We start from the raw sequence: 20,359 nt of genomic DNA, 5'->3' as shown, positions 1-20,359 counted from the left end.
ATGATTTTGCCAACTTTCTCATACATTTGCCAATCCTTTCAAAATTTAATTTATACATCTTATGTACATCTTATGCATATATCATTATATGTATATGTATATATTTGTATATCAGCTCATGAAATTTCTAAAAGCAAGAAGCCACACTTTATCCACTCTTCCTGTTCTAGTGTTATTAGCGTTGTATCAATACCTATTTGGTACCTGTAGCTGATTAATAAAATCCTCAAGTTAGTTTCTCTAAGTATGAAGCAACAATTTTTCTAAACTTGCCTGAAATATTTTAAAAAGGAGATGACTCATTTTTAGTTGGAATTACTGAAATTGCCATTCAAGAATTTATAGACCTCAGTTACATTCCATATCACCGTTCTATTTCAGATAGCAAATTGCTGGATCAGAATCAGAGGAATGATAGAAACTAAGATTTAGTTCCAACAATGTACTTCTCCAAACTGTTGTTTTATGCAAGCTATTTGGTTTACATGATCAACATTTAAAAACGTTTTGGTTTACATGGTCAACATTTAAACAAGAAAGGAAAGAGTAGGGGCATATGTTCTCAAGGCCCTCAGGCCCAATACAACCATAAATAAGATCACAAATGCAAGGTATTCACAGAAGCCCTCTGCTAATGACTGTGAAAGTCCTGCTGTGAGCAGTGTCTAGTTCCATATTCTTCCTGAGGCTGTAAAAAGCCAGAAATGCATATAACGTTTTCTGCTTCACTTCTAATAATTTTCCTGATGATGCCCAGTATTTCCTGGCCTTTTGGGATATAACCACACACCAGAGGAAATGAGGAGTAAATTCCAAATCTGTGATAACTGGAGACTTTCATTTGGATGTAGGCTCTAGATTTTTCAATCTCTGAAAGAAATGACCTTGTGCATATCCATGATAAAAATCATATGCCATTTTTCTTCCCACTTGGACAATTTTATAAGCTCTTCCTTGAGTCTCTCCCAATTGCACAGCTTTTCTGATTGGAACAATTTAGTAACACCTGCTGATCTGGAGATGCTTTGTTTCTTCCCAATTCACACGAAAATGCTTAAAACGACAAGCAGAGAAGTGCAGTTTTAGCAGTATTTTTAGATTCTCTTCTTGAAGACAAGATGACTACTATTTTAACTCTATCCTCAATCAATGACAATTTTAGTGTGAATTTTTCAAACAATTTTTAAAAATTTAAGTAGACTAGATATGTAGAGAGTAAAAGTAAATATTATTTATAGAAGTTTAAAGCTCATAAATATCTTCTAAGTACATTGTATTTATATAACGATCCTGATGTTTATGTCATTACTGTTACTACCAATGCATAAGATCATTAAATTTAAGGGGAAATGGATGTTTAATGCACTTATGCATATAATTTAAATAGAATATCATTGATCTGCACTGGCTTGTATCTTTAGTTTCCATTTGCTACATTAGTGGTAGCGTAAGAATTTCAGAAAGTCACTTGGGAGACCTTTGATGAACTATAGGACTATAGGTATTAGTTGTTCCCAGTTCAGTCAATGACTTGAATATGATCTTGGGTATGGTGATGGATTTTTAGACAGAACACAAAAGCATGGTTCATTAAAGAAAACAAAAGACAAGCTTGATTTTATTAAAATAAAAAAATTCTGTTCTGTGAAAGATACTCTTAAGAGAATCTCAGGTCTTCAAGGTTAGGGTTTTTCCTTTAGATTTTCTCCAACTTGTATTCCACAAACAGCAAACAGGAGAGACTTACAACTAACTAAATCTTTGTTGTATTTAATAAGAGGGATATATTAGTGATTGCACACTACTTCACAAAATTTGTCCTCATCTCAACAGGTACAGGTTTGTAATAGTTAAACCCCCTTTAACATTATTGGGTTTCAATGCAGAAATAGCCAGTCCTGGCCCATCTAACATCTGCTTCTCTAGTGCCCTCTGGCAGTGCCATGAAAGAGATTGTAATAATCACAAATTCTCAATTTATAATTTCATTAGCTTTCTTGAAACAACTACTTTTATCACTCTGAAATAGCGTTATGTTCATTCTAAACTGGCCTTAAATTATTTATGGTACTGTATGGTATAGGGGTGCCTGGGTGGCTCAGTCGGTTAAGCATCCGACTTTGGCTCAGGTCATGATCTCGCAGTTCATGAGTTCAAGCCCTGCGTCGGGTTCTGTGCTGACAGCTCAGAGCCCGGAACCTGTTTCAGATCCTGTGTCTCCCTCTCTCTCTGCCCCTCCCCAACTCGTGCTCTGTCTCTCTGTCTCTCAAAAATAAATAAACATTAAAATAAATAAATTAAAAAAAGGACTGTATGCTACCTTCAAATTCAACAAAGACAGAAGTGTGTGTATATATATATATATATATATATATGTGTGTGTGTGTGTGTGTGTGTATATGAAGGTGGACTTGCATATTTTAATTAAATGTATAATCTTAAATATTTCATTTGATAGTGTATCTTTTGATTTTAAGGCATATATGCTTTCGAGATAAAAGTTGGTCAGCTTTTAGAAAATTGAGGATGTTTCAGTAGTTTCTTCATCTTGATCATATGCATTAAAAATTATGGTTGTTTTTTTTTTTTTTTTTTTTTTTCAGAAAAGAGACCAGCAATGAAAATTTCCATGGAAAATAATCAAATGTCACATACTTATAATGACGAGATTGTATCTCTTGCCAAGCAATATCTCAAGGAGTATATGTAAAGATTAAACACTTTTTGGGTGAAGTGAGTTGAAATGTATATGCCAAACTGGATAATATTAGTAGTACCCCATGCTATTTTTCTTTCTCAAAGACAAGGACTCTTCATAAATTACATGTATATTTCTTCATATTCCTCATCCACCTGGCCTTTATAGGAACAGACAACAAAACATTCAGGGGACAAAAATATGAAGCTACTTTCCACCAAAATATTGGATTTATTTTTCACATTGAGAGAACACTGCATTCAAGCAAGATACTTTCCTCGTCTCATTCTCTAGGTCAAAAGCAGAAAAGGACATACTTCACATCACAGTAATGTTCCTGGTAAGTATTATTTTATAAATAGAGGGTCCCTGCTTTTGTAAAATGTACAGGCCTAAATAAAACAATGTATTCATTTAGATGGTTTAGCAATTACTGTACATATTTTATTTGGGGAACATATTTGGGTCCTTAAAAGATAAATTACTCAAGACAAGCTTGTGAATTGCATGGGCATGCGGGTGAATCTCTGAATGTGATCCTCACAACCCCCTTGAAGAGGGTCTGAGCTCATCATTCTGTTTACTCCACTAGGGCACTCAGATCAAGGAAAAAGAAATTTCTGGGAAGACACGAGGATCAGTAAAGGAATCATTAATGCAAGCATTACACTCTCAGAAACAGAAAATATGACCATCTTACTGTTTTTTTCTACAGCCATGGAAGTAATTACATGATAAATTACAGTGCTTTGGATGTATTATGAGGGTATAGGGCACCCAAGACAAGAAATAGGTATTACGTTACAGAAAAAGAAGATTAGTTTTTAAATATGTGCCCTTTTTCTTAGTGGGTAAATTCTTCTAAAAAGAAGCACAAAATTATGGATGATTTCTCAAGCTAATTGAAGACAACATTTCATATCACTCTTTCTTTTGATTTACTCTTAATGCAAAATCACCAGTTTTCTACCATGTAATCTTAGTCTCTTGCAGAAATAAGTTTAATTCTTTAAATTATTTATTTATTTATTTATTTATTTATTTAATTTATTTGAGGAGTGCAAGTGGGAGAGAGGGGCAGAGTGGGGGGGAGAGAGAGAGAGACTTTTAAGCAGGTTCCACATTTAGTGCTAAGCCCGAAGCAGAACTCAATCCTACAATCCTGGGATCATGACCTTATCCAAAATCAAGAGCTTTGATGCTTAACCAACTGAACCACCCTGGTGCCCTATAAGTTCGTTTCTTAAATTTGATCACGAAGATTAATAAGAATAAAATCATATAAGAATATTTGTTGTCAAATTTACAAATGTGAATGACAGGTAAAAGTTACTGCTTTTTTCAGTACCATTCTTAATTCCAACACTAACATAATCAGTTGTATTGTCTAAACTGGGATTACCTCACCTCTCTTTATGTGGAGATGGTCCACTGTAATCTTGCTATTCTATTCTATTTTATGTTTGAAAATTGGAAGTATAATTATGATTTGTACTTGAGATAATTTTTTATTCATTTTATATCTATTTTGAAACAAATTCTGTTTCTCATTCTGTAATATGTCATCTCAATCTGTTAGTTATAAAAACATAATTTTACATAAGTATAAGAAGAATCTCAAGGAAAAAAACTATTAGAAAAAAGCAATGGCAAAAAATTTTGAACAGAGTCTAACACGGAGGTTTTTACAATATTTACAATGTTATAATTATCATAGGATGGAGAGTGTTACAAGTCTCTTGAAATACAATAAATTCTCTAAATGAGACAGCATTTAAATAGTCTCAAAGACTGCTTCTTCCTACTGTCTTCATTGTCAACCATTCCCCACTGATAAGGAAACAAGGCTGTTCAGAGCTTGGAGTTTGAATACTTGGGTGTCCCAATCCTTTAGAGTCATGGGGAATCTATAATGTTGTAGTAATTCACTATAATTAAAATGTAAAGGAATTGGTTTGAAGAACTTGTAGCAACAAAATTATCAGAACAGAGACTAGGGTCAGGTTAGCGAAAGGTTGATCATATTTCCCTTTGCATGGCTTTATCTTCCAGAGAAGAGCCTATCAAGTCCTTGATAGCAGCCCCTTCCTTGACCACTGCTAAAGCCTCTACACACTGTGTTTTCCTTAACTGTCTGGGCATCTTCCCACACCTACTTCATATCTGACTATATCCCACTATATAGCACTCTCCAGTTAGTGGACCTATTTGTATGACTTAGACTCCTCAGGCTATCTCTAGTCTATTTTAATTTATAACAGTGACTATATCACAAAATAATGATAAGGCAGTGAATGCCATAAAATCCCAGCCATAATTAGAGATAAACTAATGCTATATGAAATGAAAATAATGCTAAGTACTTGATGGTAGTCTTATGGAAAACACGTCATGAAAATTTGGGTGTAAGTGCCGTGAAGACAATGGAAATTCCATACCTGTTCTCTCTTCAGAATTTTAATTTTCCTTGATATTAGCTTTGAATATTATAGTCATATGGTAATCCCATTGCACAAATTATAGATTGTTTTATACTCTAATTCCTACAGAATAAGTATTATACTGCTGTTTTATCTCTCCTCATATTCTTTTTTGTCACTAAATTACAAAGGAATTAAAGAGATACTTATTTTCATTTTTGGTTAGTATAGGTGAATGTTGGTCCTGAAATAGCTGTGTATTATTATTTTTTTCTTATTGTTAAAGTAAAGTAACAGCAGACCGTAATTGAGAAAGCATCTAAAATAAGTATTTACCCTCAAATATTCAGTTATTAATTAAATATCTGAATATTACAGGTTCACTATATGGAATTCAGTTGTATTCATTCTCTTAACTCAATAGGATACATGTTGGTTTCATACAATCTAAAAAATAAAAGAGGAAGAAATTTTTAAGAGACATGGAGAAGAGTGGAGTTGGGCTTTAGGATTTTTAAATAAATTTTGGTGTATTTTATTTTTCAAACTAAAAATATCTATGTATTATTTTAATGCATATATTTATTTTATTTAAAAGCTAGTCACCTAGGCTATTAAGACTACTATGAAGTAATAGTTAAAAACTATTGTAGATCCAAAATGATATATTGGATAGAACTCTCCTATTCGTAAGTGAAAAAACAAACCTTACTTTCAACTCACCTAAGTGGTGTAGCAGACATTCTTCTTTGACTAACCAGTTCTAGTCCTCCCCTCCTACCCTGATGACAAAGGTCAGATATGTTTAAGGATCAAATCTTCAGTCACATGACTCAGAAATATAGGTTGACTCTCATTAATGTCATTACATTACTCCTTCTTATTGGAGGTAAATGTGTGACCCCTCTCTGGACATTGAGGTGACTGGAGAACTACTGAAAGTTCTCTTACTTTTAAAAGAAATACATATGAGAAAAAAAATACAACCTGTAGATGTTATTATGTCTACACGTAATATCTGCCACTGCATCACTTTTCCAATAGGTCAAGTAGAAAGCCTTAGTGTTGACCATTGGATTCACAATGTGTACATCATTGGTGACATGGACAAAGCATCTTGGTTGAATGCTGGGGTGAAAGTCTGATCAAAGTAGGTTCAAAGGGAAATATGGGTCAGAGAAGGAAAGACAGAAAGCATACTCCATTTTTTTTTAGTAATAATGTTGAAAAGAAGAATAGGAAAGTGGGATATTAGCTATACAGTATGGGATTAGCAGAGACATGATTACTTAAATGAGAGAAATTACTACAGAATGTCTATATGTTGACAGCAATAATCGAGTAGAGAGGGAGAAACTGATGATGAGGAGACACGGCAGGCAATTACTGGAGCAATGAACTTAAATAAACCAGATGGGATAGGACAAGTGCACAGGTATAGGGTTTGGTATGGTGAGATCATGTATAAAACAAGCGGGAAGACACAGTCTATGAGTATAGATGTGGAAGGAAACTACATACAGTGGGGTGAACTTGTGGAAGTTCTCTTGAGATTGTCTCTAACACTTCTGTGTAATAGAAAGTAAAGGACAGCCAGGAGCTGTTGGAGTTTTGAAGAGAGGGAAGCAACTCTGACATGAGCTAGGAAAATGAGGAAATGAATTCACTGGGGAAGTGGAGTATGTTGGCTGGGCAGTACCAGCTCTTAATTTGAAGTTAGTAGTCATGAATTTAACTTGATATCGGTCAGCATAAATGAGTTTTTTTTTCCCTTAGTAACTACTAGCTGGGTGGGTGAATAAGCTTGGGAATATCTGGATATTTTACAACTCTTCTTTCCTCAGAGATTCACAGTACTTTTCTCTCGGTGTAATACTGTTGGTTGAATTGTGCTCCCACAAAAAGATATGTTGAAGTCCTAATCCCTGGTACATCAGAACATGAACACATTTGGAAAGAGGATAATCGCAAAATTAAAATCAAATTAAAATGAGGTTAAAGGTGGGCCCTAATCCAATATGACTGGAAACTTTAAAAAGAGGGAAATTCAGGGGGGCCTGGGTGGCTCAGTTGGTTAAGTGACCCACACTTGATTTTGGCTCAGGTTATGATCTCACGGTTCGTGGGATTGAGCCCTGCATTGGGTTCTGTGCTTACAGCACGGAAGCTGCTTGGGATTCTCTCCCTTTGCTCCTCCCCTGCTTGCACTCTCAAAATAAATAAATAAATAAACTTAAAAAAGGAGGGCAATTCAGACACAGACGTAGACACACACGGAGGGAAGATGTGAAGAGACATGGGAAGATGATGCATGAAGATGGAGGTGAACATTTGCAGTCATGCTGCCGTGAGCCAGGGAATGTCCAAAGCTACCCAAAGTTGGCAGAGGCAAAAAAGCCTTCTCCTATAGGTTGCAGAGGAAACATGGCCTTGATGATACCTTGCTTTAGACTTCCAGCCTCCAGAAGTGTGAGACAATACATTTCTATTGTTACAAGCCACCCAAGTTGAGTTACTTTATTACAGCAGTCCTAAGCAAGTAATATATGTATTATACTTATTATATACATAGTATACTTATTACTTAAAGTTAACAATAACCACTGAACTTTTATGAACTAACCTTTCCCAAATTTATTTGACAATGAAGTCCTTTCTAATGTAATTCCTACTAAGATCCTGTAGAACAAGTGTTTCTGAAATGCTTGGAGAAACACTGACTTAGCACAGCCCATATTTCCCTAACTCTGTGTTGTTTTTGTTCCACATCATTTATTTGGAATTAGCTCAGTTTCTAACTTTTGAAATACTTCAAGATTCCCTAATGTACTACCCCCATCATTAAATATTGCTTTTTTCCTCAAGGAAAATCTTTTAAAATGCTCATTATATTTTTCTTATAATTTCGTTATCTACTTACTTATTTCCTAGTATACAGTAAGGTTGTTGAAGTCAAGAAACATATCTTACTGATCTTTATATAATGTACATGCAGTGATTCCTAACTCACAAGGTGGGAACAGAAATGGCTTTGGTGGAATTCATGCTAAGACTTTCCCATAACCCTCATGGCAACCTACAAATGAAAGTTCTTCTGACCCACTCTAGCATGAATATTGTTGATTTGGCATGCAAGTTGTAGCACTGTTTGCTCAGTGCCTCTTTCTAATTTTTTCATTCTCCTACCACTATGCAGTAGCTTTTATAAGCTACGAGTCTTAGTGTGTTCACTGAGCACCTATCATGTAAGATCACTATGCTAGAATCTGTCACCACATTCTTTTTTAGTCTTTACAAGAACCATGTGATTTTTATACATGGGAAAGTCCAAGCTCATAGAAGTTCAATAATCTGCACAAGATCACAATCTCTAGTGAATATCAGGTTGAATATGCAAATCCAAGTTGGTCTTACTCTAGATTCTGTCTTCTCCTGTATACCACTGCCTCTATTTCTGGCCAGAAATATTCAGTGGTTGAAGTAGAATCTAAATTAGCAGAATCACTAGTTATACTTAATAAATTATAAACAATAAACTCTGCACCATCTTTGGGGTCCTAACTAAACTGTATCTTAAGGTTCCAATGTCATTAACTTTAACAAGTTAAAGAACTTGTTGAGAGTTCTTTTTCTCTCAACAAAGCAAGAGGATTTCAAAAGTAAGTTAGGTGTTTACAATATTTAAAATATTGCTTCAAAACTTCATGGCATTAAATTGTTACAAAGCATTAGGAAAAACTAAAGGCCACCTAGAATATATTTTCAATCTGCTATAATAATCTAATAGCATATTTGTTTGTGGTGTATCCATTCATTCATTTTGGCAATCAAACAAGTTGTTTTATGACCCCAGATAAACTATCTTATAGAATCTCCAAGTTATCTAACATTTATTTGCCATTAAGTTTATAGATTTAATTGCTTAGAGATAAAATATGGTTCATTTGGAAAAGTTATTTAAAAAATTTATTCTTTTATCAACTTACCTCCATGACCATATCTTCTGTACCATGTAAACTCTAAAAATAAAAGAAAAAGCAATTTTAATCCCAAAGCAGCTTTTCAAGCTGTGGTTTGAAACATTACTCAAGTAACTGATACTAGTTAATAAAATGACATTACTGGCCGTTTCTTATTATGGTTGATGTCTCTTCACATGTTTGCAACTATTTATTTCATTTCTTTGCATTTTATAGTTGCATTAAAATTTGTGGTCAATAGAATTAGGACAAATTTTCAGCACTAATAAGGTTATTTCTTCATTTTATTCATACAAACAAGATTTAGCCAAAATAATCCTACCACAAAATTTTATTATATTTGTATAATATGTATATAAATATGCATGTAATTGTGTGTGTGTGTGTGTGTGTGTGTGTGTGTGTAATTCCTGTCATTATAGCAATGTCATTAAAATTCTCAAGCACTGATGGAATTATTATATTTTATGGATTCTGAAGTCATCATAATAAAAACTACTCCCCAAAATAAAATAGCATTTTTATTTCCTTAATAATAAACAAAAAGTACAGTAGGATGTCTAGCAGGTTCATCATTAAAACAAAAATGGGGACTGATAAATGAAAAATAATTTCCACCTAAGTCTTACACTCAATAATAACCGAACAAGTATTTACTGAGTTAAGGCAATGAAATGAAGGTATTAGAAAAATGGATTGTTAGAAAACATGTTGCTTTCAGATAAAAATATAATGCTCCTCTCCTTGTAGGAAATATTTCTGAATCCTTTGTAGTTGTCTTTGAAAGACAGAGGTATAGTATCTCTCCTAAAACTACAGCACTTTCAAAACTGCTTTGTTGTTTTTAATGTCCTTGAACACACTGTAGATTATTTTAAAATTGTTTTTCACAACACCAGCCAGTAATAGGAATTGAATATTAAGTTACAAATCAATTCATTAAAAACAAAAGTAACAAATGCTTAAAGCCCATTACTCTAATTATTTTACTACCTTTTACTTTTATTTACGCAATTGAGGTTACTTAAGGTACTGTATCCTTACGGTGAAAATACTATATAATGGTGAGCTATTGTATATCTTTTCCAATGGCACATGAAATTATGTCAATTTGTCAAGATTGGGTATAGCAGTAACATTTAGTCCCCAGCCATTGATAAATGTTACGCAGCAGGGAAACTTTTCTCTCCCAGAGATCCACATTTTAAACATTAAGCAGCACACTACTACATAAGATTGATTTAATCTTGTGACATTTTAATTGAAAATAAAAAGGAAAATAGGGTCGGCTTTAATATGTATTAATTTACTTGTCTGACACAGATGTCAAAACATATGAATACTAACTTCATGCACCAGATTTAATAAGGTGAATACACACATACTGATTACATTGACATAATTTATGGAGAATATGCAAAGGATATTTCTTACCTGATAAGCAGGTTGTAAAAGATATTATCACAAGGTGACTGACCAGCAACCACATTTTCATCTTAGGTGCAGAAGTTAGTTTTGATTTTTCAAAAAAGCTTTAGCTTTATGACAGTTGGATAGTAAACACCTACATCCAAAACAGAAGAGAAAGAAAAGAGAAGGAAAGGAAAGAAAAAGATAGGATAAGGGGAAAAAAAGGAAAAGTGAATGTTCATCATTTGAGGTCAACAATATTATCAATTCTATTTTATTTTAGCTTTCTTGTTTATAGAATAAGTTTTAGTTTATTTAAATACATTTGTAAGCACCATGTTGTATGAAATGAGTGCACTTGGTATCAGAGGGTTATCAGTTGCCTCCCAGTCTTAACACTGTACAAACATGAGCAAATCACTCAATTTTAACTATAACCATTGAGCATAACAGTACTTTTCCTATAAATAGCACAGTAGTAAACATTTTGATATTGACCAATTTAATTGAAGATCAAATTTAAGTGAAGGGCTGGTAGGAAGATTCAATTAAAGATACGTCTGTATACGAGCTTTGGAAATTCATAGACATTATACAAAAGTGATATGTTAGGATTACCTGTTTGGTGGCTTGTGGAACATTTTTTGCCAGTAATGCTAATTTCCAAATACTATGTGGAATATGTTAATAGAATGCGTTGATTAATAACACACTCATCCATCATCCTCTCCTTCATTATTCATTCAAAAAAAAAAGGCAAATTAAAACTTATGTGTCAGCAAGGGAGAATCTAAGTTTTATGGGGCCAAATCTTTAAAAGTTGGAAAGCTGTATTTAAGAACAAGATGACAAAAATTACTAATGTAAACTAAACCACAGAACTATGCAGTAGTCTAATTAAAATACCTTGCTTTTATAAATTTTGCAAAAACTTAGGATCATGTGAAAACACCGGGGAGGATCCATCCAGGAGGTGCTGGGGATAGCCTGGTGAAGGCTGTATACCACAACTTAAGCTTATTTAGCTTTGTGCCAAATCCATCTCTGTGAGTAAGCATATAGATAGAGGAATCAGAAAAAACTTAGTTGGCTTGCCCATAAGAAGTTCACAATTCAGTGGGCACAAAGATGTGTACAAAAATCAGTGTGATGGAACAGATGTTTTGACCTAAATGCTATTAAACTTGAAAACACATTAATTACTTTAATTAAAAGCATCGTAAAATACATCATGGTGAGAATGGATCTGACTGTGGCAGCGAGAGCATCAAGGTGGAGGTATTACACTCTTAGATTTGAGTCATTGGGTGACATCAGAACCCAAGCAATTCTTTCTGCTCTCCTTGAGAGCTCTCTCCTGGATAGCAACATAGTTCAGGGCACTAAAAAGAGACCCTTCAGTTGGGATACAACAGTAATTCCAACTTCGGAAGATATTAAATCACGTTTTCAAACAATGTATAATAACGTTGGAAACTCTCATGACCTAGAGTTGAATGTAAAATCTAAATTAAGACAGAGCCTGAAAACAATACTGAAAAGAAAATATCTAATGTTATGATGTTCAATATAGAAATATATTTAAACATTTTCTTAAGTAGCAAAACCAAAATGGTACTAATTGCTTACATCATAAAGACATGTAAAAAAAAAAAAACCCATAGGATTCTACTTATTTTTTTCAGTTGTGATGAATTTTAAGATCATATTTAGCACCATCCCCCACCACCCCCACCCTAATCTGCCAGAATTCTAGCATTTCCAGAGACAGGTAAAAATATTTATTGGTACTACATGGACCAGGATAAACCCATTTTTCTCTTTTGATATGTAGATTATTCTGCACTGAAAAATCAGTCAAGAATCAATTATTTCAAGAAAAAGTTGAGGTGAATTCTCAACTTTTAGAGAAACATAAAAACAGAGAAAATATAGTGGGAATGGGTCAAATTAGCATCAGGAAATGTTTAAAATATACTTGCTTAAGTAAAAATATCAACAGTTAATTTTGAAATGCGAGGATCCATTTATAACCAATTTCTTTCTCTTGGATGTAGGTGAGAAAGTGAGAACTACAAGTTTGTATGAATCGTACTTTCTGGACTTTTAATTTTCATTTTATTTCTTTTACTAAGCAGAGAAAAAGAGAATATTCCTTCAGGAATCAGGGAAATCAATTAAATGATCTATGGAAAGATTTCTAGCTATTCATTTCTATGATGTACAGTATCATTAGTATCTCAAGATAGACCTAAATTAAATTATTGAAACCTGTACACATTGCTTACATCTTGCAAAGCTTGTCTAAACAATTTACATTTGAGCATTTTCTTGACCTGCTTGATCAAGATCTTATTTCTTCTCACAGAGTTATGTACACTAATCAGGATGAATTCTCTTCATGAAAAGGAAGGTAGGGGCATCTGGCTAGCTTAGTGGGTCAAGCATGAGACCCATCTCATCTTCATCTTCATCTCAGGGTCATGAGTTCAAGCCCCATTCTGGGCATGGAGCTCACTTTAAAAACAAAAAGAAAACAAAAGAAAGAAAAAGAAAAGAGAGAAGAAAAGAAGAAAGAAAAGGAATGTAGAAAAGGCAAACAGATAAACTATGCCAAAACTGTTGTGTCAATCACTTCTTTTTTTGTAAATATTAACTTAGATAATATACTGCAAAAATTTTACAGATTATAAAGCATTACACTTTAATGTGGTAGTAATTATTGGATTTTAACTAGTTCTAATTTACCTATTAATAAACTGTTATGATTTGCGAACTCTTAATAATTCTCACAGATATTCAACTTTAAGAGCCAGGGATGGTGCAGCAGTTTGGTATTGAGGGTAAAGGAACCAGCACTGACCAGACAGAAAAAGAATCAGGTGAATGGAGGCAAAGAATGAAGAACAATTTCTGTGAAAGTTTTCCTGAGGTTTATAATTCAGATGAAGTATGTCAGCGAGATTTTGGTCTATTTATCTCATTAACTTTAAAAGTAGTCTCAGAAAGGAGAGCTGGTCTAAAGGAGGATTAACTGTGCCCACACAGAGCAAGTGATTTCAGAAAATTGGAGGTAAAATACTTAAGAATTTTCTAGGTCTGGAATATCATTTGACATTGCCTTCTTATATAACAACCACACTATGTGGGAAACTATGGCAAGGCAGAGTCAAAACAGAACAAGGGGAATTCAGCCAGATCTTGCTGGAATTTTGGCTCACCCAGTTTTTATGATAAAAATATATTTTATTTGCCATATAACTAGAATCTCAAAAGAAACATGAATTCAATCTCAGATGTTTCAAAAATTCAGAAAGTCCCCATATAACTTTGTGTGGACATATTAATATAAACTGATTAAATTATGATTTAGGTCCATTAAATTTCTCTCTTTAGAAAGGGATGAATAGGAGCATGTATCCTGTGTAATTAGAACTCATCTTATCTCCTGCCACATGTGGATATCGTACTGTCCAGGGAAGTCACCAACTAAGAGCTTTCCTCACTTCCTCTGTCAGAAAATGTTAATCAAAACTTGCTGTAAAACGAAAGCTGATGTCATTAATCAGTTTTTAAAACTAGAGTGGGGTTTTCTCAGTTATTCAAAACTGCTACAGTAGGGTCACCTGGGTGGCTCAGATGGTCGTGTCCTATTTCAGCTCAGGTCATGATTTCACGGTTCGTGAGTTCGAGCCCTGCATTAGGCTCTGTGCTGACAGCTCAGCATGTGGAGCCTGCTTCGGATTCTGTGTCTCCCTCCCTCTCTCTGCCCCTCCCCCCATTAATGTTCTGTTTCTCAGAAATGAATAAACGTTTAAAAAAATGAAAAACTGCTAAAGATTTATCTATATGAGTGCCTATGTTCTAACAAAAACACATTACCCTTATTATATTTTCCCAAAATTAATTATGCTAGTAGATTTGGCTATTAGAACTGGGCCATAATTCAAGTCTAATGGTTGAATACGCCAAACATATAAGATTTTGGGGTTGTTTGTTTTTCTTTTAAAAGTTACTACAAGTGCTCAGTTTGTTAAGTGTGCAACTCTTGATTTCGGTTCAGGTCATGGTTTGTGAGTTCAAGCCCTATATTGGGTGTGATGGAGTCTGCTTGGGATTCTCTCTCTCACTTTCTGTCTGCCCCTCCCCCACTTATGCACATGCTCACGCTCTCTCTCTCTCTCTCTCTCTCTCTTTCACGCTTTCTCTCCCAACAAATAAATTTAAAAGTTTTTTTTCAGTTAGTGATAAATTACTAATGTACTAAATAATGAATTTCATGTTTTTTTGTAATAGAATCTTCATTTTGGCAAAGTTTTCACAAACAGCACATCGTACAAAGGACCTGGGTACCTGTTATGAAAAGTTTCCCCATTAATGACAAGGTCTTGTTGTTTTTTTTTATTGTGGTAAAATACACATAACTTACATTAAGTTACACAACCAACACCACCATCTATCACCATAACTCTTTACATCTTTCAAGACTGTAACTCTGTACCTATTATACAATAACCCCCCAAGACCTCCTCCTCTAAGACCCTGACACCCAACAGTCCTCTTGATTTTTTACCTCCCCTTTCCCACACCCCAGCATCTGATAGCCTCCATTCTACTCTCTGTTGCTATGAGTTCACCTTTTCTCACCCATTCTTTAGCTTGTAGCTTGCGACAAGTTACTCAATCTCCAACCTTCGTTTTCCTCATATGTAAAATGGAAAGAATGACTATTTCATAAGACTGTTGTAAGAGTTACGTAACATTGTACATGTGAAATACTTATGATGAAAGTGTTTAATAAATATTAACTTATTATTCTGCCGGGCCATAGACCCACCAGATTAGGGAACATGATTCTTATTCATTGTTGCTTTTATAATGCCTGGCACATAGAAGTCTCTCCATATACATTTAATGAATAAATGAAGGAATGAATGGACCATTCCGTAACTATTCCAAAGCACTTGCCATAAACAAAGTGAAATTTAACTTTAATTCCTTAAAATGAAGGTAGGATGATGAAAAATAGTAACAAGGAATGTCTCCTAGGCAAACCATAAGAGACACTTAAATACAGAGAACAAACTGAGGATTGATGGTGAGGGGATGGGGGGGGGTAGGAAGGAGGGAAAAACAATTATGGGCATCAAGGAGAGCATTTGTTGGGATGAGCACTGGGTCTTGTAAGTAAATGATTAATCATGGGAATCTACTCCCGAAGCCAAGATCACACTGCATACACCGTATGTTAGCTAACTTGATGATAAATTATATATATACTAAAAAAAAAGAAAAAAAAAGGAATGTCTCCTATTAGAGCTCTTTTCTCTGTTAGGGATTATTGTTGCTTATAAATAGAGTCTAGAAGAGGGTATTCTAACTAGCAATATTTTAAAGCATTTTTAATATGTACTTTATTAAGTGTTGGAAGTCTCCGTCTTCCGATATGAATATGCACATAATAGTCAGAAGGAAAAGTTTTTCATTATTTTGAGCCTCTCTGTGTCATAACACATTATCTTTGCCTTCACTCCAAAATATTGCCTATTTCAATAGGACAGTGAGTCATCAGCCTGACAACATGTAATTTATTTCATTTAATGAGTTTCTTGCTGTTCAAATATAAGAGCAGCCTTCACATCTTGTTCACACATTTGTTTTCTGCTAGTGATTTGTTCCATTGTGTTACCAGTTATCTTATTATTTGTGACTCTCTGATCACATCCGCTCAGCAGTGCTGCAGAGGAGAGAGGCAGTGAGGATGGGCGCATTTTTGCTAACTCAGAAGAGGCCGCTCTTCTTACTTCGCTCTGGAGGACATACCATCGAGTAATTCACAGCTCGCTCCCCAGCCCCCACAGGCCCGAACGAGTTGCAGCAAACGAAGCGACGGAGGAAGAAAACAAACAACTCTGACAAAGATGTGTCACTTATGGGAGCAGACATTTTACTTCCCAAAAGCTGAAAATACATAACGACCAAAAGCAGGAATCAGGGATGCATTCCTGTGCCCGAGGCAGCGCTGTGCACCCGAACTTGCCGGCTTTCAGAGCCTTGTGGCCTCTCTACTCTACGAGGGCGAGGCCTCCCAGCCAGTCCTGCAGATGCAGCATCCCCCAAACCATCACAGATCTCTAGGTGTCTAGTGACTGCTGGAGCCCAGGGAATTCAACTTCTTTTGAATTTCCCAGGGAATTCAACTTCTTTTCCACTTCTTTTCTCCAGCATCCTTCACTAAATCTCTTAGTCACATTAAAACAAAAACACATTACAATGAGACAACACAAGGTGGTATGTTTCTCCCTTCCGTCCTTTTCCTTCTTTTTTCCTACACTTGTCTTTTCCCCTACCTCTCCCTTTCTATGTTAGACAATGCAAGAGTTCTCCTTTGAGAAATTTGGTCCATATCTAGATATTCATTTTTCTGCCAGACAGACACCATCTAGCTCTTTTGTTTAGTTCTGGCTTAGGCTAACACACATAAGCTATTTAAAAGCTTCAGCGATACATTAGTGGTGAGCATTTGGGCACTAACAATTATTTGAAAATTATTTAATTTTGCTATATAATCAAAGTATGTTTCATTAAGGCCAAAACAACTAATATTCCATTGCACTGATGGTTATATAATCATTTACATTGGTAGAGAACAAGATCTTAGGAGTATTGACAAATAATACATATAATCAAATGGTCACATCGCTATTTTAGAAAGAAAAAAGAGATTTGTGGGAATATCAGGAGTCTATCCTGATCTATTCTTAACACAGCTCATGAAAGGCCATGTTAAAAAGAATATTTACTTATGGTGCTCGTTGTTCTGCCCTGGTTCGGAAAAACATTTGCTATAAAGTACTATTTCTAGAAAATAGTAAGAGGAAGCTTATTGGAGTTGAACACAGATTAGTCTAGGTGAAAATATACCAATGTCTTCTACACTACATTTTAATTTTTTTAATGTTTTTATTTATTTTTGAGAGAGAGAGAGAGAGAGCGCACTCAATCAGGAGAGGGGCAGAGAGAGAGAGTGTCTGTGTCTGTAGACACAGAATCCGAAACAGGCTCCAGGCTCTGATGCGGGTCTCGAACCCACAAGCTGTGAGATCATGACCTGAGCTGAAGTCGGATGCTTAACAGACTGAGCCACCCAGGTGCCCTCCTACTCTACATTTTAAAAGCAGAGGACATTTTATCCTGAATTTTATCATTCTGAAATTCTGCCTCTGCTGTACAAGTCATTTAATTTTCCCAAGGGGTCATCACCCAGTCTGTAAAGCGGAAATCCAAGTTCCTTCTTCACAGGATTATTGTGAGTACTAATGTATGTATGTGTGTGTATGCAAGTAAAAGTCCTACAACATATGTACATAATAAAAGTAAATATTAAAGTGGAGTAAGTTAAATTTCCCAGAAATAAAATTAGTTTTTGATCTTAGAAAAAGGGCTACCCCTTTAGAGAGGGGATATTATATATTTAAATGTTAAGTCCATTAAACATCTTCATATTGGGGTGCATGAGTGGCTCAGTCAGTTAAGCATCTGGCTTTGGCTCAGGTCATGATCTTGCAGTTCGTGAGTTCGAGCCCATGTTGGGCTCTGTGCTGACAGCTTAGAGCATGGAACCTGCTTCAGATTCTGTGTCTGCCTCTTTCTCTGCCCCTCCACTGCTCACACTGTCTCTCTCTCTCTCAAAAATAAATATTAAAAAAAATCTTCATATCAATATTCTAATTTCCAGATTACGAAATGTAATTTAAACATAGGTAACACAGCTCCCTCTAGCTGAATAATTGCATATTTCAGATGTTCTTCTCCAGTCTCACACTGACTTCTTTAAACTATCATCAAATTATTATTACCTCAGTTCACTAGTTTTTCTGCAGTCATTAACAATATTTTAGCAGCTTACTGCTATGATCAAATATACTTAGTAAAAGTTTCTGAAGAACTTGCTGTGTAAGCCAAAGAATAACAGCACAGACTCGAGAAAAACACCCCATTTTCTGAAACTGATTATAAACAGTATCCTTTTTCAGAACAGGGCCATACATTGTTCAACTAGTAGGTAGAGCATAATATTCTCTAGATTGCAATCTTCTTAGTCCTTGAAACAGTCTACCACTTGACTGTGTATGAAGTATATGTAAAGACCGAAGTGATACAATATATTTTAAAACTTTTCAATAAATATGACATCATCAGATTGTGAAGTATGTCTTAGGGGCTGCTGAGGAAAAAACATATCTGAGGGCATTTTGAAGATGTGTATATTAATTGAGTACTGACAGTATAGCTTGCATTTAACAGAACAATTGACTCCTCACATTTTTAGATTTTATGATTAATTATCCATTTATTTTTAAAATTATGTAAGACATGCAGAGGAATTTAAAAATAGTAGAACCCCTGTTTGTGATATTTATAGCACATATGTTTTCACAGGCAAATTTAAGCTAATGATGTCATATAAGACTAATGATGCAGTCATGCTTATCACTGAGACAATTTCAGGAAACCATCACTTTCAGGTAGTAAACAGAAAGTCCTACATATATTTTGTCCCACAATTTAGGAGCGTGTGTATGCGTGGTTGGGTAGCTCTTGACGTTTGAGAAAATGCAGAAGGGTCCTGCTGATTCCAAACTAATCCGCCAACATGACATACTGTCAATTGTGCCCGTTATTTTGCTTGAAATTACAAAAGTGAGATGCTATTGGAAAATGGAGACAGTAATCATGAGCAAATCAGACAACATGACTTCGTAAGTAATTCCATAAATTACCAGTTCAGTCAATGAACAAGGGAGGAGCTATTTCATCAAGAAAGATTTAAAACTCAAACGTATATTTATGAATTCCACTCAACCTCTTTCCTATCAGTGTATCAATATGGATCACTTTGTTATTCAAGGGCAAACACATGTTTTATTCTACTTTGAATACAGTGCTACATTTGGCAAAGAACTGTTACTAAATAAAAAAAAAGAACAGAGGAATATCAAGTGAGAGGTGAAACACAGCAGGTAGGTTTTAGGACGAGTTAGGAAGGATACTGGGAAGCAGAACTGATTCTGTGTTATAAAGAATAGTGGAAGCAACTGAATGGAGCCAATGAGTAGGAGTGTTGACAGTAACAAGGTCACCTCAGCTACTGGGAACCATAAAGGAGCAATACCAAGGATTGGTGCTAAAAATTTTACAAATCATTAATCTATATATCATCTCCTCTGACACTACCAAATGTCTAAGATTTTGAGAGACGAACAGAGTTATCAAGATCATGTGGATTGCCCAAAGATACACAGAGCCAGCATGTGACTCCTTCTATTCTAGAAAGATTTAAACCCTTTACTCTTTATTGTTTATCTTTTGAAAGATACTTAGAATTTATCCTTGCTCTAGATTGCAAAAAAAGTTTTTTTGTATATTCATGATCAACATATGTTTCAAAATGCTAAGATGGTACTTCCCAAAACATGGTCTAGGGGCCAGCTACCTTAACAGTATTTGGATGTACTTGTTAATAAAATAGATTTCTGAAAAACTCCCAAGAATAATTAGAGTGTGGGAGTAACCCAAGTATCTACTTTTTAATCAAGCTTCCCAGGTAATTTGTAGGCATACTACAAAAACTATAGTTCAAAAACTATTGTATTGTAGTAAGTGTATTAAATGAAAGTCAAAATATTTCCAACACTCACAGACAACAATCAAATGTGTTCTGAATTCATTAGACCACATCTTTAAGCAGTGCACACTGAAAATCAGAAGATAACTAACATTTAACATTCAATAACTCATCTCTTAAAATTATGTCTGCACTGTACTTTGTTGTGGCTTTTGGTCTGGGT

The 20,359-nt window shown here is 34.8% G+C and overlaps 1 protein-coding gene across 2 annotated transcripts in view; it reads right to left on the bottom strand.

Annotated features, from left to right (window-relative positions):
• Nucleotides 1–20,359, bottom strand: part of CNTN1 (contactin 1) — a 364,093-nt gene that overhangs the window by 164,110 nt on the left and 179,624 nt on the right. For both annotated transcript variants that reach the window (XM_049625293.1, XM_049625294.1), the window contains 2 exons: nt 10,533–10,662; nt 9,105–9,137 (listed from right to left, as the gene is read on the bottom strand). In XM_049625293.1, coding sequence (XP_049481250.1) covers nt 9,105–9,137; nt 10,533–10,593 — 94 coding nt within the window. In that variant the 5' untranslated portion in view covers nt 10,594–10,662. The remainder of the gene's footprint in view (nt 1–9,104; nt 9,138–10,532; nt 10,663–20,359) is intronic.

The sequence above is a fragment of the Panthera uncia genome, chromosome B4 (assembly GCF_023721935.1).
Source record: "Panthera uncia isolate 11264 chromosome B4, Puncia_PCG_1.0, whole genome shotgun sequence".
Lineage (NCBI taxonomy): Eukaryota > Metazoa > Chordata > Mammalia > Carnivora > Felidae > Panthera > Panthera uncia.
This window is presented reverse-complemented; position numbering and strand designations above follow the sequence as displayed.